Source organism: Spea bombifrons, chromosome 10, assembly GCF_027358695.1.
Source record: "Spea bombifrons isolate aSpeBom1 chromosome 10, aSpeBom1.2.pri, whole genome shotgun sequence".
Taxonomy (NCBI): Eukaryota; Metazoa; Chordata; class Amphibia; order Anura; family Pelobatidae; genus Spea; species Spea bombifrons.
The window spans coordinates 35,692,581-35,716,469 of NC_071096.1; the positions used below are offsets into that span (position 1 = coordinate 35,692,581).

The window sequence follows — 23,889 nt, forward strand, 5'->3', positions numbered from 1 at the left end:
ACACGTCCAACAGCATAATCTAATAGGCAGGGATCCAGCAGGTGTCATGGGAAGATGTATGCCATTTGCAAGGGAATAGGAAGTCGATGGAGCCAACACCTGCTTCATAACAAACCCCAATAACACCAAGTACTCTTACCCATAACACTAATCTCAATCTCTTTAAAACATTTTACAATATATTTATATGGCTATATACCAAAGGATCTAATATACAGATTATCAAACTACTGAATGCACCAATATTCTGAGAAAGGAAAAACCCAAGTTAAAGCAGGGGCTTTTTGGTGTTAAACGCCAGTAAATGACATAACAATTGGAAAAGTATCAGTATAATCCTGTCTGCCAAGCCCTGAATGAAAAACAGCACCATGAACATGAACTCAGTGGTAGGAGGACCTAGGAACCTTTCCATTCAGCGGCCACAAACCATGGATAACTCAGAGGAACAGACGTCTGCTCCTGATGCCACAATACTGCATATCTGGCATTAGTTGGGAAGCCATAGCTGCCTTTGTAAAAATGAACTGTTGTATCTAGGGCATGGATAGCCACATACCTATGTTTTCGCTCTCACTCTTCGCCTGCCCTGTACCTCACCCTGCTTTTAAGCAGCACTGCTAGGGGCTTATTCCTGCTTGCACTTTGCCTTTAGTTACACTTCTCCTTACTCACGGATCAATTGCTATCAAGTGCGTAGGAAAAGATGTCTTTTCTGATTTTTCGGTGTCTGATCTCTCCTACCCTACAGACTTCTGAGAAGCAAGCAATCATTTCATGCTGCCTCCCACCGTGAGTCTGTGACTGCCTGTCTGCTGCATCCCTCATCTCTGCAGGGATCTTCCTTAATGTTTGACTCCTTTTACCTGCCACTGCTCAGTTATCCCCCTCTTATGCACTTATATTGGGAAAAGAAATCCTCACGAAGCCTCAGATTTAAAATAAGCACACTGTTATTCCTTCGTATTTTTAACCGGTCATGGAGATTCTGTCGGCTATTTAAATCCCAATAAGTTTGTATTTATGGAGAAATGGCATATGAGTATATTTCAAGTTTATGGTATTACAATTTTATACAATGTGATACCTTATGAACTATCCAATTTAGCGGTCACAATGATAAAGTTTTAACAGGTCTAACAATAGCCAGGAAACCTCTACCTAAACATTATGTGAATTGCCTACCACAAGATGCCCGGTCACAAACACAGCCGGTTGAATGCTGACACCAAAGAGGAAGGCTCCCACTTCCAGTAACCAGATGGAGGAGGTTAGGCAGGTGGATAGGCAGAATGATCAAGCAGCGGTCTTCAACTTTTTAATATGGCGGTAACAACCAGATACAATGTGAGATACAAAAACCCAGAGACTTCCAGTTGGACATCAGTGGTAAAAGGAGATATTTTCCTATGCTACTGGTAATCAACACAAGAGTTTGTTCAGTAACATTCCTCTGGGTGCTGGTGGGGCACGGACTTAACACTGACCCCACACCCCACCCCACTTCACATCAATAGTCCTTCAATTGTCACGGCCCCTTTACAGAAATTCACTTACCAACATCCACCAATTATAAATATTCCTGAGACGTTCCGTTATGTAACAGGCTGCAAATGGCCTCAGTCAATCCTGCATGAAGCTCCCCATAACAGAATTGTGAGCTTTTTGTAACACAGACCAAACGTATGTCTATTGTCTGTGCCGACCTGTGAATAACTGTTTTCACAGGTGTTTTATCAACGTCTTTCATCGATGCATTGCATCATCCTACTCTGTACGACTTCTTACACACAGACTCTCGTGAGTATGTACCCCTGGAGATCCTAATGCTGAATATAGCTTGGGTATCTTTAGCGTGTGCCATAAACCCTCCCTTCCAGGAACAACTTTCCACTACACAAAGTACCCATTTAGCAAGGTGAGACAAATAGTAGTCCATTCTCTAATTGAGAGGATGCCCATGTACCTCTCGACAGATGTCATGTACCTCTCGACAGAGTTTTTAGTAGTATCATAAGAGGATTCAAGAGGAACAAGCTAGGAAATAAAATTACTTTCCATTGATACTCATTCCTGTGGAACACTGAGACTAAATCTCGCCCATTAGTCAAGGATCTAAGCCTCCCAAGGATGCATGGGGCCTACTCACTCCTTCTGATGGGTTAGTTCTGCTTGAAGTGTAACCAAAGCCTTTTGTGATCTTCAGGCCAGACAAAGATTTTTTTTCTTGGCTTTATCGATTCACTCTGTACAGAACAGCACACTCTGGCAGTGCGGTAGTTCAGGAAATAAATCCCTAAGCACTGACTCCGGATGTGCTGATTGCGGATTTCTTTGCCCACAGGGAGAGTCATGAAGGATTTAACCAATTTACCTGTTGCTCGCCGTATCTTACCCCCCACCAATACCTCCCTCAAAGTACTACGCAGGCACTAAATTGAGTTTGTGGGGACGGCAGTAATCAAGGGCAAAGGTACCGAGTAACAAAGAAGGGTGAGCACTTATGAGCCCGGGTCTCCAGTTATGCACTAAACAGGGATGCATTTGTAAAGATACATTTCCATAGCTAGAGACTCAATGCCCTGCAGTGCCATAAAGAGCTAAAACAAAGGAAATAAAAAAACAAAGGGAGCATATGGCTGGAGCTGCAAAGGTCTGTAAATTAAAGATAAAGGACGATTAGATAATAAAGAACATTTCCTCCGGGCATAGCTGCTCTGAAGCAGACCTTCCCACTTGGAGAGGGAGGGGGGTTCCTGGCTTGCTCCTGGAGGATTTCCAGCAGATTTGAGAAGCTCAGGCTGGCACAGGGTCGTTCCACTGTGTAAGTCCCCCTCCCTTCACACTCAACCCTCTCTTCTAGTTGGCGTGCTAAGAACTGCACTCCCTGCAGAAGGCTAGATTAATTAGCAGTGTTGTGCCAGGAGATAAGAGTGCCCACCTGCTGAAGAAAGCCTTGCAACACTCCAGTCCAGCTAGCCAGCTGCTGCAGGGCACAGGCTGAGCCAGATCTTAACCCTCTCAGCTCCTATTGCCCACAACGGGGTTAATGGGATTGGCAATTGTCATGATCTGGTAAAGCAGATGAAACCTAACTCTAAATCAGATAACCTCAGGGGACGATGACTGCAAGTGGCAGATATAGTGCTAAATGTGAGGGTGACAAATTACTCCCTGGACCTGGGGTCTTCTAGGCATGTAATCTGGTAAATGGAACTATATTTGTTCTACTGCTTATTACAAAGGGCATACTTATATGAAGAGGAAGCGCTAAATGTCACACACAGCACTACACAAAACAATTACTGTGAGCCATTTATAGATGCACCTCCACCAACCAACAAGTGTTAGGAATGTTAATTCTGAATGTATGCTCATTGCATTAAGATTCTACACATGCTAGAAATCCTATTTCTCAAAATATGTATGTATGTGAGTTTTCAAAATATCACCTCTATACTGTTCTTTTTTTAAAAAAAATATTATATTCTAAGGCTATGACATTTTGGTTATTAATTCTAAGGGTGGCCATATACATTTTATTTTTGTTTGCCTGTAAATATCAATGACATAACCCAGTTTTTCATCTGATTTTGACACATTAGGGGCCCCAGGGTCTGTAATAACGCTTTTCACACCCCTATGGTCATAATGCTCCCACCTGTGCTGCATTAGCTCCACCTGCAGGTCAAACTACAGACTGACATCCTGGCAAAGGAACCAAACACAACCCTACACAAAACAGCATCTTGTAACAATCACAAATATGTCTAAATGTCCCAAAAAGAGACAATTCGCAAACTACGCACATTAGTATGTTTACATTTTGCGTAAGTAGCCTGCTTCAAGACGTACCTTTTCACAACTATGAACTTCCTTGGTTCACAATCTCATCACTTCTCCCTTCTCCCTTCTCCCTTTAGATATTACAAAACCAGTAATGAATTGGGCATTTGCATTTGTAAACAGAAGGGAGTCATGGATTAACCTCTCAGTAGAAGGAAAAAAAAAAAATATATATATATATATATATATATATATATATATAAAAAGTTGTGGAATTTTAAAATGAAGGAACCACGTTGTCCTACAAAACCCAAAAAAGTGTTTTATACATAAGAACAGACAGGTGAGATCTATGTGCAAACATCTTAAATCCGCATGGCAGGGCCTGAGACATATTGGCTTGGACTGGCTATTGGGGCAGCTGCTCTCCGTTGGCTGACAGCAGTTCCAGAGCGGAAAAGCCGGTTCAGTAAAGATGGGCAGCAAGCCAGACACATGAAAGGCATCTGCCCTCTTCACCTCCAAGAGGCCGTACCCCTTGCAATGCAGAGGGACTTCTAGTGCTGCTGTAATAGAATAACGCAGTATTCATACAACTTGGTTTTGGAATATATTTTGAGATATTCTTGAGAGACCTTTCCCTACCAATCCCAAAGCACAAACATTTAACCATTTAACAAAATAACTTTGTATCTACAACTACTTCCATTTGATACCAAGCAAAGAAACAGTTCAACCAGGGACACAAAGGTTTAGAACACACAACACTGTTAAGGTCTCTTTTTGGGGCATTTGAACAGATGGACCCACCAGTGGCTTAATCTAGAATTTTAAGGACATAAAGACCTTATCCACAGGGCTTTGGTGGTTCATTCTGTTAAATATGTGACAGCAGAACAAGGGTTAAAGAGAAACTAAGGGACGTGTTAACAGTTCCCGCTCGCTGTTGACTGGCTGAAAGGTTTCCACAGCAACTGTGGATTGTCAGGGGCAACTGTTGGGAGTGTTATTTGGGCAAACAATGGGGTCTGCCCTTGCATCAAGATACCAGCAGGCAGCTGTAAAATCCCAAGCAAGGTGTGGTGCCAGCCATGACAATCCTCACATAACCCTAACAGGTTTAATTTGGATGCAAACTGCAATATTATACAACATTATTTACCACTCTGTAAACAGAAAATTGGTGTTAAAAGGGTTAAAGTCTGTACAGGTAGTGTTTCTGAGCCTGTGTATAACAAAAAACCTTAAATATTATTATTATAATATTTCTGCGCTTATCTTATTCCACACGGTTGGCTTTTGTCATTACTCACCCACCATAAGTATAAAGAAGCATTGGCTGTTCCCGACTACCAAAACCCTAGGAGTCTTTTTATCATACTGAGACAAATGGCTAATTAAAATATTTTCTGGAAAAGCTCTAAATGATTGTTTCCATGAAGAATATTTGTACCTACATACTAGACTTGTGCATTTGGATTCGCATGAATTGCAAATTTAGAAAAATTTTGTAAATTTGGCTATTCGTACAAAGCCACAAAATGAGACCAGACCACTCACATTTCAGACAAAAATGAAGCAATAAACGAAGACAATTACTCAAACTCTCACACGCTCTAAATGTTTGTCTCTCGTTTACTCTCACACTCTCTAAATGTTTGTCTACCGACTACTTGTGCATCTTTTTCTTCTATTGTCTGCCTTCAATCTTTTTCCTATTTTTGTGGACATAACCTGCCAGGAACTTTCACCAAAATGGCAGTGATTCCGGCGGTGTCCTCTCTACGATCCTCTAATCAGGGGAGAGGACGTCACTGAAAAATCCGTCATTTTGGCAAAGCTCCCATCAGATTATGTCCATGGAGATACCAGACGAAGATAAAAGATTTCAGATAGAAGAGAACGAAGATGATAATAGAAGATGCGGAAACAGATGGGAAGGGAACATAACTTGTTGCCCGAACACGAAAAAAAACCCACATTAAACTCTCAACAAAACTTTATCTCAAACGAGATGCCCTATACAGAAACAAATCCTGCCTAAGCCACACAGTAAGAAAACAGAGAGCACAACAAATGCTAATGACAGTCATTGAACATGGGGATGTAATGTATGCATCTATACTGCAAAACCCACCTTCATAAACTGCTTTGTACTACAATGTAATGACATGACCCACCATTGTGACATGGAATCTCAACGGACCCTTCACCTTCTCTGGGAAGCGTCCACCCTACTGGAGTAGAATGCTCTTCCCAGCTCTTCCCTCCTCCTATAATCTCATCCAGTACTTGAAGTGATGCCAGGCTTATCAGCCATGATAGGTGTGGCATCTACGTGCCTTGCCCTAACAAAGAACCCTTACGTTCCTGCTGCTGACAGGGCCAAGCACAGCTGGAGAGAGCTCACCGGGTAGGAATGGAACTACTGGTTCAGGGGCTGCGAGATTTACAAGCTGTTTAGCTCCGTGTCTCAGTCGCTGGCAGATCCATTATTTATTTTGTCCCGTTGAGCTGGCTGCTGTGCATATAGCTAGCAGGTGCTTGTACGCCAAATGTCTGTGCAGTCTGCCTGCAGAAAAGATTCAGAAAACTTAACAACCGCTCAGTGGGACACAGGATTACACAGTGTCAAAGAGTTATAGTCAGTGTAACACGTCTGCTGGTGTTAAAGGCCACAGAGAACCGTGGCACAACTACATTTATGCCACCAGTTATCCCTTAATAACAGGAACGCACGTGACATATCAACAGTATATTGTATATATCAAATTTAAAAAGGTTATACACAGTCACAATAATATAATTAGATGGGTAAATGCGCAATGTTAGAACTACCTACGATTAAACACAAGATTGTTTCATCCAAATTAAACATAATTTTGCATAGATTCATAGGTCTTTGTTTTCCTTTACTGGAACCACAGGTAGAAAAGCAAGTGGGTGGTAATTCAACTAATTAATCGTAACCGTTGGTGAAGTTGACGGCGTCTCAGACTACCGTAAAAACATGCCATATGCTGAGCTTCACGGAGAAGGGCAGAATATCTTTTAATCTGCATTGCTTTGTAAATTTATTATACTAATCACTAATGACTGATGTATCAACAGACCAAATCATAGTAAGATGGAATGTTTCAGCCATTAAAAGCAGATACCCATGTCAGAAAGCAGTACTCTAATAACGAGAGAATATAAAATTTAGGTAGTGCTCTCTTCTGACACAGGGCCATCAACATCAGATGACTATTTGCCATTCAGCAGAGTAATAAACTCTGCCTCGTAATTTTAGTTTTTGTACAGGTCTCCTACTGGCACCTAGTGTTCAACCGGAGCAGCACATACCCAAATAAATTACCAGCAAAAGTAGTCTTAAAACTATATACCATTTCATAATTAGAGTCTAATTATAAGACATAATCGCATAGTGGGTATTGCTATTATTACTAAGAAAACACCAACCAATTCAATAGCACAGTACCATGTGGTTAAAACACTCACCGCTTAAATGAAGACTGACAGTGAAGCCCTAACAATTGAGAACATAATTGGTCACCAAAATGACACAGATTTCTTGTTCACATAATGAGGGTCGAAGACCCCAGAGGAAAAGATACATTCCACTGATTAATATAAAGGCTGAGTGATAAGCTCACACCAAGTGCATTCAGCTCTGCCTGTCTCATTATCCTCAGGTTTTTTTCTGTTAGTTGTATGTATGTACAAGTTCAAAGGCATATCTCCTGAATACCTCCTGGTGAGAACCCACTTAATACTCACAATCATTTCATCTGTAAGTCAACATTCTAAATTCTAAAGGCACAAGTGTTAAAACTCCATCTAGCACATCAGTGTTCATTTCCCTTGCGTATGATTTCGAAAGGTTTTTACCCCTCCTAGAGACACACCACCATTACAGCCAAACAAAGGCAATTTTCATTACAGTATACGCAAAGCACTACGCTACTCCATTGAGATGTATTTACATATAGAGAGAAGATACACAACAGACATAGACCAAAACAAGGGGTGCTTAGTGCTCTATCTGTGACAGCTCGCTATCTAGAGAACAGCTCAATAGCTGTCAGATCCTGCAGAGCATAGTTTTGATGCATTGTAATCTCTCCTCCCACAGAGAGAAGGTCAAACTTCTTCCACATTCAGTGCTCCAGAAACCAATTACACAGAGGTAGCTGCTCCCTGGAGCTCTGCACGCATCAGCCTATAAACCTATTAGCACAGGGATAGCTGCTGTGCAATTATACAAGAGACCACGGGGAGGCAGGTACTGCAGCATGGAAGCAGCTCTCTCTGCCAAACACTGTGATTGTCTGTAGGCATGAGTGATGCCTGGTTCCATACCTAGGAAAGCCTTCGGAATAACCCTCACGTCGACAGCCTACGGTGCATAACACTGCCCTGCAGAATAGCGGTATTTTTACAATCCGCTAAACATGTCTTATTAGTTAAATGGGTTAATAGGTAAGGAAAGCTTTAATTGAAAACATGTCTCAGAGGTTCAAGAATCTAGCCATAAAATATGGACTACAAGGAGTACAAGCAGTGCTCTCGTTTTTAAACTGATTCTTCATGCTCACAATATAGAGATACGTTACTATATCAAGGTTGCCTCCTCTTATTTTGATGGTAGATTGTCTTCCATAGCATTCTGTATGGGTCATGGTGGGGCCTGTGCAAAGAGGATGGAAATGGACAGCTTGTATATGTTGGAACCATTCTACACCCATAACCCGGTAGATCTGGCAGAGTTAATAATTGCACAGAATGATCCGCACCATGAAATCCTTTGTCAGCAGCTGGCAGAGACTGTGACGGGAACCTCACACCAAGAGGCTGAGCAGCTGCTTCTCTCAGATGAGGGATGTCCGGATATGAATGAATTCCACTTATCAAAGCTCATCTTATAAGAGCTCCCGCATCCTCTCCAGCTACATGTCTCAATTTGCTCCTTGACTTTGGAGAGTCATCCCATCTAAATGCGCACCGACTCCCTCCTACAACACATTTAAATATGTGAACAGAATATACTATATGAAAAAAGCTCCTGTCATATCGTTAACGAACACATTTGGAACAGGGCTTTCCTAACCTCTGGTAACAAAGGTTTCGGTTTGGTAATAACCGTTCAACATTCATAAATTGAGAGTGGTAGTCAACAAGGACCTAACACACAAAATTATTTAACACGTGTACATACAGACCACTCACCCTCCCGCGGTATCTACATTTTTGCTAAGACTATCCATGGGTTTTGGCAGCACCTTCTCCCTTGCTGACTTAAACATATTTCATAAAGTAAGCATGCAGGGGGGAAGATGCCTATGTGTGGGGGAAGGAATCCTGCTGAAATCAGAGCCAGAGAGAATCTGAGTGTCAGGGGAAATCAATCATCTCCCCGGCAGATTACCGGCATTCCACCACTTCTGGGCTGCCTCCTACCAGGGGCTGCACTGGCCCAGCCACAACAAAGGCTTGGCTGCATGCCCAAGGGAAGGAAGGGACAAAACTGCATGTGTTACAGGAGAACATACAAGAGGGAAAGGAGAAACCAGTGAAGGGGGACTATTTGAAAACCTTCCACATACCCATCCAGCTCCTTCCAGATTATCTTTTCTTTCCACTGGTGTTGCCAAACTATACTGGAGACAGAGTGCTCCACGCGGTCACAGTTATTATACACATGGCACAATTAATAACATTGTGCTTACCCTGCAGAATCCGTTTCCACCTATTTTTCTACCAAATAAAACAAATTTGAAATGTCAAACACTCCATTCTAAAATATGGATCATCTGTTGCAAAAGGGATAGCGAGGGAAGGAATGTTCCAAGTTGTGGAATGGTTAATGTATGCGTTACGTTTCCTTGTCCTACAACCTCTGGGATTCCTGTGGAAGATATACAAGCATAACATACAGTATTTATTATGATTCACTCCAAAGAAAACCCCATATATTAAATATGCACATATATTATAAACATGTTTCAATAAGGCTGAAACGGCGTCCAGTTTTCTAACATGTTGCTCCCCACCCAGATCAGTAACCGACCCTGGTCTTGACCTGTCTCACTTCCTAACATATCAGGGCCCTATTCTCCTTCTGTACCAGTAGTTTCCAATTTATCGATTCTGTATACTACCATTTTCTACAGTTGATTTTCCCACTATTATAAATTATAATAGCGCTATGGAATCTGCTGGTGCTTTATTAATGACTGTAATATAATTACTTACTATTTCAACCTATGCCCCACAAGGCAATATGATAATTATCACAACTGTGTTTGATTTTCCATCATAATTTACAGTCGCTGGGTGGCTATGGTATGATGTCATCACACGCCTAAGTCACGGCTAGCATCACAGCAAGTATGTTTCACAAAGGCAAGGTCCTAAGTGTTATATCCCAGTGGCTAAAATCTAAAGGAGGCGACAGAGGACAGCCTGCCGGAATTCTCACCAGATGCGCTAAATCCTGTCAGCATTCCTGCAAGGTAACACAAGGTCAGGACAAGCAGGAAGACAATGCAGGGACATTCTGGGCTCCCCTCCGCCAGATGTGTGCTAACAAGAAGCCTGCCCTCCCAGCTAATAAGGTCAGACACTGGCTCCAGCAAGACGAGCAAACAAGACGGGTCTTGGCTGGAGAGCAGCTCTGACTTGGCACTCGCTGCGTTTCCAGCTTCCTAGATCTTTCCAGAGCAAATTGTGGTAACAACAACAGACAGGGGGGGGGGTTCCGGACAGGCAGACTACAGGCTCCTCTGCCTCTCTGCATTGTAAAGTTATCTTCGCACACCCTCCCCTGGGAAGGACAACAAAACTTGTGTTAGTTTAACACTCAAGGGGAAAGAAGAACAAAAACTTCAGCCAAATGGCAGAATATAATTTGAATAAGACATGTAAACATCAGCCAACCCCCCCCCCTCCAGTGCTGCCTCTAAATACACTGTTCTACTGTAAGTAAAGATATTGCTGGAGCTCACCCGAGGATCCTATATTATTTTTAGAGCCTGCACCACTAAGCGATATATGACCCTCCTGCACTTTTAATGCTATATAAGTAATCTGAACCATGGTTTTAGCTTCAGACATTCCTAGTATGTTGACACTTTTCTTGTCACAATATTTTGCTACCGTGTTTCCCCGATAGTAAGACACCCCCGATAGTAAGACGTATCGGGGGTTTCAGAGGGGTCGGCTAATATAAGCCGTACCCCGAAAGTAAGACATATGTCTTACTTTCGGGGAAACACGGGGGATTTGCCGGGTCCGCCACTCTAAGGGGCTGGGAAGTCCCCACCAAGGCCGGCCTTACGTGTCTGCGGCCGCACAGGATTTAAATTAAAACATCGGGGTTTTTTTTTAACTTTATTTAACATCCTCCATGTTAAATAAAGTTTTTTTAACTTTATTTAACATGGAGGATGTTAAATAAAGTTGAAAAAAACCCCCGATGTTTTTATTTAAACCCTGTGCGGCCGCAGACCCCTAAGGCCGGCCCCTTAGAGCAGGGCCGACCTTTGGGGTGTGCGACCGCACAGGGCGCCACACTCCAGGGGGTGCCAACCTGCGGCACCCGGCACCCCTCCAGAGACGGACAGTAATGTCCGCCGCTGGAGGAGCAGGCTCGCAAGGGAGCGGTATCGGAGGTCTTTAACAGAGGTCTGTTAATGACCTCCGATACCGCTCCCTTGTGATCTGCGCGGCAACAGCTGTTGTGCGCCGGGGTTTCTTGTCAGATCCCGGCGCACAACACTGAAGCCGCGCGCACCGCTGTCCGTGCCCTCTGAACCAGGAAGAAGACAGAACTGAAGAAGAGGAGCGAAGAGGAGGAAAAGAAGCTGAAAGAAGAAAGGAAAGGTAGGAAAGCATTAAGTGAGAGTGGATTGGTGTATATGTGTGTGGATTGGTGTATGTGTGTGTGGATTGGTGTATATGTGTGTGGATTGGTGTATATGTGTGTGGATTGGTGTATATGTGTGTGGATTGGTATATGTGTGTGGATTAGTGTATATGTGTGTGGATTTGTGTATACGTGTGTGGATTTGTGTATATGTGTGTGGATTGGTATACGTGTGGATTGGTAGGTGTGTTGATTGGTAAGTGTGTGAGAGTGATGGGTGTTATGCTGTACCATTTCCAATGTCTTTTTCATGATCTAATTATGCTCTAAAAGTACATCATAACTCCCATCACTCTCAATTTTTTCCCAATATAAGACATACCCCGAAAGTAAGACATAGTGGGGCTTTTAGGGATAAAAAGAAAGTAAGACACTGTCTTACTTTCGGGGAAACACGGTAGGTACATACACACCTCTGAAAAACTACACACAAATTATGCATAAGAGGGATAAAAGGAACACTGTAACATTTTTGTTTTATTACAACACAGTTCTGAGAGTATGTCACATGGCAAATAGATAAATTATCTTATGGTCTGGTTAAACACCTAGATAATTTATGTTGGATGAGAGGCTGTTCAACTCCCCATTTATCGCGAAAAAGCTTCCTGGAAGTTAACAATTGTATTTTAAATTAATTGATCCGAAGCGTGTGTATTTTCTGCAGTGTTCTTGGCTAAATGGTATGTGTGTTGAAGAATCATCAGACAGTAAAGTGTAATGGGTGCCCCAAAAACTGCCACCAACCTCTGAAGTTCTAACTTGGGGTGTCCAAATGTGTCAGAGAGGGAAAACAAGCAGAGAACCCCCGAAATGAACAGATGTTTGTATACATATCTATGTATTTATGTATATACGTGTGCATACACAGTTCATCTTTCAGGTGTGTATGGCATATGATGTACCAGTGAATTTTTTGGTCAACTATAAGCTTAATACTGTGTGGACTAGTAACTTACAAGACCTCATTTACCTTACTGTGTAAGCCCTGAATAAATAAACCAGGCTATGATGGAGCCCTTTCTGCGTTGGCCCCCATGTCCCCAGCAACACTGAATGTTTCAGGATCTCCTCAGGTGAGCACAGGTGAGTCAATCAGTGGCTGCCTCACCTGTGCTGGCATGCGGCGCATCACGAAACCTGTGAGAGTACTGAGAAAGGTCATGCAATCCAACTTTATGGCCTGGCCCAACATAATAATATTACGAGGGGAAAAATTGTGCTTAACCAACAAGGCACTGAGCATATATAAAAAGTGTAACACAGCTTGTAACAGCTATACAGACTCACTTCCATATAAACTCAGTCTCAGTAATTCTCTTGTTTGTGCTGCATCCCACTGGTCTCACTGATGTGTCTCTGAGACATATATGCCGGCGCCGCACCGTCTGCACACTTTCTGTGATACTCTCTTCCTTCACACTTTATGCGCCTCTCATTACGACATACATACTTTTATGGCATTTTAAGCAGAAAACAAAACAAATTACAAAACACTTACGCCGACACAATTATATATTTATATATACAATATATTTTAAAGTCTCTTCCATAGAATGGCAACAACACTAAAAATAATCTACCTCTTGTCCACCAACATAATAGAAAGGTAACCAGTCTGCTCTCAGTCCGATTACTCCTCCGATTACTAGTACAGATCTAAGGGGCATCTCAGACCAAGGTGGTATATCATAAAGATATGGTTCGACATACCTAAGTAGAATATGTCAGGAACAACACATCATCAGCACTTGGGATTTGTCAGGCCTAAAATATGTACTGCTGGGGGTCATAATGACATTATAAATCATGTTAATCTTGTCCCCCTCCCCCATTTTTTATTAATTCCAGACAATGTGTTTGTTTGACCTAATATTGGGATTATTTTAGTGTCTAGTTAGTGCCTAACATTTGATTCATATGCTCAAATGAATCTCTGTTACCATTAACATGTCCCTTGCCTTCATTTGTATAGAAATTTTCTGTTGTAAAGTTTGGCCCCCATGCCATTATCTTTCTGGAACCCTAGACTTTCTATCATAATGTTTCCCAAACTTCCTTCACCTGGCAGCACACAATGAATGATGAAACTGCTTTAAATGGGAACACAGTGAGAACAATAATGAGTCGCTCCTTCACGAAGCAGCAAAAACAGACAGATCTGCTCAGTACAGTAGAACACAGAAAATAGACTCCCTCAATCAAAATGATGGCTTAGATCCATGCGCACACACGCACGCACACCACTACAGCTGCACAATGCAACATCAATGTGAACCTGACTGTTACTATAGTAACCACAAGACTTATTCGACATGCAACACATATACATACATGCATGCTTCACATGGGAATTTTTGCCTTGCTGGGAGGAATCAAGTTTAGCTACGAACGGTATTATGAGCCAAAGAACATGGAATGCCAGTCAGCATAACTAAAATTCAGATTTACCCCCCAAGGCCAAGAGACGCACACCTCATATCCTCAGAGCCAGGAGTTTCTAGTTTAACAGCACTTAACCCATGGAATCCGACACTCCATTCCTCACTGGTGATTATATAATGCAGGCTGTGTCAGTCCTAGATTTCTATGAAATATGAAGTGTATAGATGTATCTGCTGCGTCTCTTTCTCTTAGGATATTGTTTTTAAATTATTTTTCTATTGATTGAGAAGAAAAAAAAGGTAGTTACACGGATGACTATACTAACTTTCCTGCTATGAAGTCAAAGAGACCCCTCCAGTTCCACAGTCCCCCCTGTCCTCCCCCCTTCCTCAGTAACTGGCGCCTGTAAGTTTTTTAGTTTTGATGCAGTGAAACAAGCCAGATGCCGACCTAATCCCCACAGATGGACAGGATTTGCAAATACATCCAGTGAGTTTCCCGGCTGGGAGCCCACAGCTGAGCTGCTACCACATGCACAGAGATGAAGTGGAAGGGTTTGGGATGGAGACTCGGAGGCGGGAGGAGGAAAGTTGGGAACGCTTTGCTGTAATTGGTTCCTTATGTCCAGATAGGGAGCTGACAAGGTGTCAACGTTAGCATGTGTCCACAAACTGGGCCCATCTGACTGCATTAATAATTTAGGGAAACAGACAGTATTCTTCTCGTTGTGACAGTTTCTCAATCTAAAGATTTTAACCTCAAGAAAAAAAAGATTTAATTAACAGCCAAGAATTTTACAAATAATCATCCTCAATCAAGTGATATTTCATTTTTAGAAGTTAGGATATCTGGGTAAATCCCAAATTTTGTGTGCCATACTCATGAATCCACACAAATAAAGGGCCAAGGGTGTGTATTCAGACAAGAAACCTTGCTCGAGATGAAAAGGAGAGCAAAAGTAGGAACAAGATGCACCTTTAGAAGACATGCATGTGGTTCAGATGGCTCTGGTCTAAAAGCAGACAGGTGCTACATTTATCACCTGCCAAATGTTCTTTTCAGCCACGTTAAGACACTGGAATGTTCTCATGCAATGTATGAAGGGGCATCCAAGGCCAAAATAGCTGACATTTAAATTAAATCCTCTGTGTCCATTGTTCAGGAATGAATGTGCAATTAATTAAAGCACACTGTTCTCCTTTAGATTGATAGGGAAGAACTGGGCTTCCACCTATACTCTAGGGATTTCCCCTGTGGCTTTGGTGGACAACATTATCTGGCCTTCTGGATTCCAAGTTGAGTATTTGAGCAGCTGTTTTACAAATGTTTATTTCGATCTCAGGGGGAAGGCAGTCTATTTTCTTCCCACCTGCTGTTACTCAGTTTAAATCCACTGACTCAGCCTGCAGGCACTTTTCAGGAAAGCCCCAGGCAGCGTAACCAGTTGGGTATTTGGAGGAACGCGGGAATGAGGAGGCACAGAAGAAACCAGACAGGCACAGTCACTCGTAATTAGGTCCCGCTGGAGTTTTGTAGAAAACGGGATCACTAAGGTCCATCTACCACTAACTGAACAACTCCAATGAGACATTAGGTGACCTCAACTCATCAAACATCTCCTTAAGGCACACAACGGCTTTGGGGACTTCCTCTGAAAAATTGAACAGAATTCCACACCAGATCGATAATACATGTACTTAAACTTTCCAGCTAATAAAAAATGTGTCTTCTTCCAGATGTCTCTAACATTGCTTAGTGATCCCCTGCAGTATCAGGGTTCAGCAAAAGAAAAGGGTTTCGCACTGAAGATGACAGAACTAAAAAGTATTTAATGATTTGTAGTGCACGGTATATATAAAATATATAAGGCCTTCCAAAGGAAAGGTGTACATGTAAGTTTACCAGCCTTACCCAGTGATCATTTGTGTCCATCACAGGTTTGAAATGGGAATGCAAAGTCTTAGTACATGAAAGGTGTACGGTATAAGGTGTCGGCCCCAAACTGTGCAGACTCCAACTCCAAAGTCAGGACCGGTAGGAAGAATGAAGTACCCAGTCTTTAATCTACTAATTGGATATGGCTGCTGACAGATGAGGTGATCACTCTGCTCATACACCGGGACTCTGAAACCCCTGGGAATCCCTGGTGTCAACAAAATCTAAACTCATGCCAGGTGTAAGTGGACTCTCTCACCAGTTACAGCATTTCTCATGCCAACAATAAACACACAGACAATTTAATCTACATATTTCCCAACACATGGATGATTCTCTCAGGTTTCTTTCATCATTTGACAAGTTCCACTCTCAGTTCTCCGTCAAAAGAAATATACAACCATTACACATATTGTCCACAGAAGGAGACAACAAAAATTAGAACAAAATAGCAACTCTATAACCCAAAATAGAAGGAGCAAAGGGCCATTTGTCCCCACGGATACAGCTCTGTCCCTGGTGAGCACGGAGTTATTCTAAACTTCAGTGAATTTCTCAGCCCAGAGGAAGACACGCTAAACTCATGCTTCAGAAGGTTCCATTGGGGTCTCCTGTATAACAAGAGTGATTACTTTACCAATTACTTTGACTGGAAATACAGGTTTCACTTAGTGGTTCACTGTCCATGAGATAAATGCACCAACATGCAAACCAAGCCAAGAATAGCCTCATCTTACAGCAACGGAGCTGAAATATAATTCTGCATTTGTAAGCTGTGTCACTGGTGAGGTCACTAAGGTTTCCCTACTTTCTTAAATGCTTGCACAGCACAGTAAAAGAATAATCTCAATTCTGAGTCCAAGAGCCAAGCCGTCTGCAGGAACAAGGTCTTATTCACAGAAATCCGGACAAATGTCTGCAGCTAGAACATACAAGGTGAGACAGCACTAGACGGGAGGGGGGAAATACATCCCATCTGAGCGGTGACATGCCAAATAAATCCAGCCAAAATAAAGACAGGACTCCACTCAACCATGGAGAGATTTTAATGTCCTCTGACACTCAACAGAATCGTCACTTGTGCCTGAGAAAAAGATGGCTTCTGTTTGGTTTTTAATGCTTGAATCAGTGCTTTTTATACTGTAATAAAGAGGAGGGTAGACTTTCTTGGGTAGACGCTGCTGAGCCATTAACCCTTCCAGTGTAAGCCTATGGCTAGCAGGACACCGTGGGATATAGAGCAGCAAAAACCTGTTGGGCACTCCTGCAATAATGCTCCTTAGTGCCTTAACGTTTGCACTGTCTGGACATTAAAAGAATGGAGTGACTCTTCCTCACTTAAATGCTAATGTATGGATATACACCATCAGTTACTCATACTAGTCACACAGAGTCACTGAGAATGCATCTTAAGAATCCCACAAACATACTACGCACCCCAGGTTTAGTCACTCTTGCCACCTAATTAATGAATACGTAGATTGTGTAAGTATTTTGGGGCTTTCTCAATACATCCATGAAATATGAAGAAATGTAGGAAAATATTAAAATTGTAATAGTCTAGTTCTGACACAGCACGTCCTGCCTTTTGCAGCCATTGTACGTCCAGTGCTCACCAATTATTTTTTCCAGGAGTGGCCACAAAGAACCTCTGTTCTGGGACAAATGGACGAAAAACACAGGACAATGACATCACCCACAGCAGGACCCAGTGGCTCCCAACCCAATGAATGGCTGCATCTGTTCCCTTCAAATCTGAAGTCCCTGTTTGTTTACAATGTGCTCTACATAAAAATGTCACATTTCTGTGAATGTTGTGTTACCTATAACAAAACTACTGCATCCACCATAAGGGGAGGTTTAATGTTGAACTGGCCCCCTTATAGAAGAATAGTGAGAAGACTGCGCAGAAGTCTTATAAACTTAAAGGCCAAGTATTAACTGAATCAAATTCAATGAGGATTCTAGCTGATAAGTTTATTTCAGCAGGACCTTTCTCACCTTTTATTGTTGTCCAAGTTCTTATTTGACTGCTTGTTATGGCATCTTCAGTCATTTTACATTGCTGTAGAATGTGCTGACGCCATATACATTAGTAAATGAGACAAACCCAACAGATCCTTTATAAAATGTTCTATTTTACAGCTAGCAAACAAAATGAATTCAAAAATGCGCCACAAGGATGGAGATGTCCCAGCCTGAGACTTTTCTCTTGAATAGATATTGTTAAAGCTGCCAAAGCTGGAAATATTTACCAAAATATAAAAGGGAAACTCAACAGTGAACGCTCCCAACGCTTGGTATATACAGCATGATGGGGAAGGGCCAAAACCAACAGTCTAGCAAAGCAAAGCTCCTGCTGCTAATGCTCTGCCCAGATGTGTACAGACAAAAGACAAAATCTTGGATGACTGTGAATGAAAAGCTAGCATCCGTGGCAGAGAAGCAGCTCCAAAACGTGCCAGCCGCCAGCTAGGAACCCAATCCTCCCTCAACCTCTTACACACGCTACACGTCTACAGAGGTATCTTTGTGTGTTCCACTCCCCTGCGAATAACAACGCACTAATGGCCTCTGTCAAACAGCTCTCACGTCTCCCTGCTATGGTTTTGCCTACCATGGAAGAAGCCAATTGTTATGCGCTTGTATTAGTGCAGTAAAAGTGTAAGATGCGGAGAAGTTATGAAAAGTTGCAGCAAGGGGTTGTCTAGCGCATGTGCTGATTCTGTATGGTTTAACATTCATTCACATGTCTGTATTACCTGTCACCATCAGTCAGATTATATAAGTACAAGTATACAGGTTATGTTAAATATGGTATCCTGATATATTGTATTTGAAAAACATATAAACACAAAGGTGCTACAAAAGAAGGAAGAACAAAAACAAACACAGACGAGAACCAACAGCTAAAGTATGAGAGTGATTTGCAAAGCACTAAGTTGTAAGGTAACAACTGGAAAGGGCAGATACTGCAGGGGAAAGTCCAGTATCCTAGGGTTAAAGGTGGGAAAATGGTATGTTACTGGTGAATTCTGAAATCAGGCCCTATAACTGTCCAGCCCATGAACTACTACAAAAAAAATCTACTTGTTTTGTGTGTTATCTGGAAACTAGCAAACAAAAGTAATGAAGTCTTGCGTAGCCTCTGCTGACGACTACAATTACTTCCACGCGGATCTTGTTCACGGGTTAAATCATTTTCCGTTTAACAGAATTAACTGCCCGATGGGGGATGAACATTTTGCACTCTGTTCTATACTCACTATAGTCATCTATATTCAGCTGGGTGACCCTGATTCATTCCTCTTGCCCTGGGGCTCTGGTCACCATGTGATAGTCTGGCTGTTTGGCACATACCAGGCTCTATTCTAAGGCTAAGGTCAGAGTAACAGCTGAACTGGATCTCTTCCCGGTTCTGAGAATGAACAAAAACAACAACTCCCCCAAGCAGTGGCGTACTTTGCAACATGCTTCCCAACTGTGCCGTGATCCCCATCTGGGGGTTAAATCCAGCTATGGCTAAAGAGGGGTGTGCATGTACTGTTACATAGGTATAGAGGCTTAAAATGCTTCTAGTGTTGATGATACTAGTGATTACAATGACCAGAACCCCCAACGAGGCAGTTGGTGTGCGAACGTAAACTGTATGCAACGTAAGGCTCCACACAGTTACTCCGAGAGCAGATAGCGAGCCCCTGAAGATTAAATTGCAGGATATTATCCAAAAACTCTATAGCTCAGTTTCCTAACAGCTGCACACAGTCTGAAAGTTTTATTTTTTTTTAATTTCTATTATAAGAAATAGAGAAAAAAAATTGCACTGTATCCAAATCTTTCCGTCGCCAGTTTTTTTTTCTCTCTCCAAAGCTCTGCTTCTGCGGGGAAATCCCACACAAGGCTTGTATATTCACAGTATAGCTTCACAGCAGCTGGGAAGTCTTTGCACATCTGGCTGGCCCGGATGTTTCAGTGCAAACCCTGTAATTCGGAATCGCAGTCTCTCCACGGCTGCATTATATCACACTGTCACAGAGACAGGATGCTTCACTCATTTGATTTATCGTAATGAATTCTATTCTATTGTCATACCCTTGCTTGGACAAAAAAGGCTTCGTAGATTAAGACACATTCTAAGAGGACAAAGCATTCTAAACTAGAAACACCGGCTCTTCCGCATAATAAGGGAATTTTGAACAGGAAAGCCTAGGAGAGAACATGCAACGCCTACAAAGCAATGTCAGTTATCCTAAACAGCACCTATGATGTCATTATACATCATACAGTCCCATAGCTGTCATTTACTCAATACGCTTTCAAAACCTGCACGTGTCTAAGGGCTCATGTCAAAACCTGTCGCTTCATGCCAAGCCGCATTTCTCTGAAGCTGAAATGATGTACATTCTGGAAAAATATGGCATCTCTGCAGCTACAAATGTTTAATTTGAGGTGTACAGGGAGTTTACAATAACAAACCTAGGTGTAATGAGAGGCCCTTATTATAAGGCGCACTTCAGATCTGCGTAAAAAAATAACCAGATGCAATGCCAAAATGGAGGGGACATCAAAGTGACATAAATCAGGGAAGGCATAGCCCAGAGAAGAAATAAGGTCTCTACATTAAGGTTAAAAGACCAGCTCATAACCTTTCGGACCACCCACTCTGCTTTTGTAAAGCATCCAACTCATGCATCACGTGAAAGTCGTTTACATGCAGGATTCGGTTGATTCCAGCTATTTATTACCTCTGTATGGAAGGTATTCATTTCTATTAACTACTTGTTTTGCACGATAAGGGCTATTCCCAAATCAAACTTTTCTCCATGCAAATAGCTCCCAGTTATCAGAACATGCAGGAAAGGCACACGTTAAATAATTGACAGGACTGTTAGGCACAGATCCCGAGTGCATCGGTGAGATGTTCTTTTACAGAGTTTCATCGTAGAGCCAGACACTCAAAGGACTCATTTGTATTTAAACTCTTGTTTTGCATTGCTTGTCCAATAGAAACCAATGGAAACTCACAATACAGAGATCATTTTCGATCTTCTTGTGATAATAATGGTTAATAGATGCTCTTACTCTGTTAGGAACTAGAGTGCCTTTCCTACATCCTTTACGAGATCCAGGATCAGCAGCTCCATTTGGAGTTAAAAGTCATGTGGTGATATTTAAAGTGACCAGCTACTTAGACATCATAAACTAGGACTCCTTAGAAAAAAGTATCCCCAACAGGCTTACTCTGCATAGAATACTGTCTCTTGAGAGAGTGAGCTATCCCTCTTTTGGATGGATGATTAATTCATTAACAAATCCGTTAAGGATACAACTTCAAACATAGCATCACACAGACTCTCGCAGGTATAAAAAATGTCATGGTGCCCTAGGAATTTTTGGCATGCGTACATTTTCAAGAGATGCAAAAAACTGTTCTGGAATGTATCACACGTTCAACAACAGAATGTTTGTACTAAGAGCCATTAGCATCCATGACCTACTTATTCAGATGATCAACGGACACTTTCTTGGAGAACGTCTTCTAATAGTTTGGTCATAAAACAATCCCCATATTCCCATTTAAGCATAGATTAGCATTGTAAAAGCTCCGCGGCATATGATATGACTGTATATATATATCAATAAATAATATGATTTTTGCTACTACAGCGGAGCTGCAGTCTACTTTCCAAGTTGTTTTTGGTACAGTCCCTGACTTTCTTTGAGACATAATTTTGCTAGCGACCAGTTATGACACAGTAATTGGTGAATGAAGCATTGGGGCACCTTACCTTTTGGCTGACTGCAGGTGATGATAAGGTAGACCCTGCAGGTGCTATATCGATGCCTGCCAAAGGTCTGCACTCAGTACAGGTACCAACAAGAAGCTGCTTTCCATCATCCACTAATAAGCGCTTGGGCATTCTTGGTGCCAGTAAGAAGATTGGCAGCCTGGCTAATTTCACTGTCTTTAATCCCAGCATCCTCTTCTTCTCTACTCTACAAAAAAAGCAAACAAAAGTCTCCACTTGGTACTGTCTTGACCAAGGGCTGCTGGGGTGCTGAGTTCTCAGCTCCTGCTGAAACCACTGTTCAAGGAGGTCATGATAACAGAGCCCACAGGTGGACACCAAACCAGTAGAATCAGCAGGCCTAGCTCCAGGGGCAGGAGGGTAAACAGTGAGAAAAGGGAAGAAGGGCTCCTTGTCCCCATATCTGCTGGGTGGGTTGATGCTGAGTTGATACTCACAGCCTGGACCCATTTCTGTTCCACAAACATAGCAGACGGAGGTAGGACCAGAGTGAGTGCTGATGACCCCTGGCCTCTTGCTGTGGCACCCTCCAGAGTAGCTTGGATCTGCTGAGATAAACACCTGGTGATACCTCCCAAGAAAGCTCTGCACTGAGTGGATGAGGTCCTCATTCTGAGATGCCCTATAAATAGCCCAGATATCTTCCAGCACTCCATAACACTTTCTACAACTGTGCACATCACCTTGCTGTGTCAACCCTTGGGCATTGGGTGGGCAGGGCAGCTGGGCAATGAAGGGAAAGTGCATGATAGATTTGGCATTGCCATTGGTATTCTTGGAGCGCACCAGTCTGGCCTGGTTGGCACAGTCTTCGCCACACAAGTAGCATACACCTTGCCCTTTAGGACAAATATCACCTGTGCGCTGTGGTGCTGGTTTCTCAGGTGAGCTATTGGCATGGAGGGGCACCATATACAGACGTTGTAGGACAGGTACATTTGCCATGTCAAAGCTTTGCCATTGCTGCATTAGAGATGAGAAGCAGTTAGTGCAGGCTCTTGCGCTGCCCCCGGGTGTAATGGGGTGAGCACCTGGGGGTGGGCTGTGTAACCACAAGAAGGGAAAGAAAGGTGTTTCAGGTGAGTGCTCCTGTTTCTGCACGTGAATGATGTGCCTGGCACTATTCCCCCCACAGATGTAACAGCCACCGGTAGAGTGTCCATTCTCTCTGTCCGGGTGTCTCTGGGGCTCACTCTCTGCCCCCTTGCTGTCCCTTGGACGCCTGGCTCTGTCACAGATGGTGCCTTGAGAAGTTGCCAGACTTGCCCTAGGCAGGGGTGCCCGCGGTGGGGTCGCCCACTGTGTCTTCCCTTCCCTGTCATGCGTGGGGTCGGTGCTGTCCTCTGCCTCGCTGAGCGCGTTGTCGGACAGTTCAGACAGCTCCGAGTCGTAGTTGGGATTCCAGTCTCGGGGGTGAGAACGAGCCCCGTCCCCGCACTGGTAGGGCCTCTTCAGCCAGTACATGCGCTTCTCCAGCGGGGTCCGGCTGCGCTCGAACGCGTCCCACTGAGCCCCCAAGAAGCGCTGGCACACGGCGCAAACCCGAGCGCAGCCCCCCGGACTCAGCGGCTCCGCCCCGGGCGCCGGCTCTTGCTGCTGGAGAAAAGGGAAGAATGCGCATCCCTCCCGAGCCGGACAGCGGACGGGCAATCTCACCTCTCGGCCCCTGGGCACTCCTCCGCCGCAGATAAAGCAATAGAGCAGTCCTTGGCCGCAGTCCCCTTGCTCACCCGCTCCGGGCGTCGTCTCTTCGCCTTCACCTAGAGCTGCCATCAGCCGCTGTTTGCGGGACATCGGGGCGGCTCCGGACTCACTCATGCCCCCTGTGCTCCTGCCAAGCCCCCCGCTGCCAGTCTCCTGCCACCCGGGGGCGCAGAGTTTGCGCAAAGTTTCTGCAGCAGCTGCTGGGGGTGGAGTGGGGGGCCAGGTGGGTGACCCGCCCCCCTCTGGGCTCCTGTGACTCGGTGGTCCCGGAGCTGCGAGCCCTCTGCGGGCTGTGCTGTACACAGGGGCCGGCTCGGGATCAGCCCCCCAGAACCGCCCCCT

General features: G+C 43.4%; 1 protein-coding gene across 2 annotated transcripts in view; it reads right to left on the minus strand.

Moving 5' to 3' along the window:
- Nucleotides 1-23,823, minus strand: part of GSE1 (Gse1 coiled-coil protein) — a 150,958-nt gene extending 127,135 nt beyond the window's left edge. For both annotated transcript variants that reach the window (XM_053448281.1, XM_053448280.1), the window contains exon 1: nt 21,823-23,823. In XM_053448281.1, the coding sequence (XP_053304256.1) occupies nt 21,823-23,661 (1,839 nt within the window). In that variant the 5' untranslated portion in view covers nt 23,662-23,823. The remainder of the gene's footprint in view (nt 1-21,822) is intronic.
- Nucleotides 23,824-23,889: the final 66 nt, after the last annotated feature.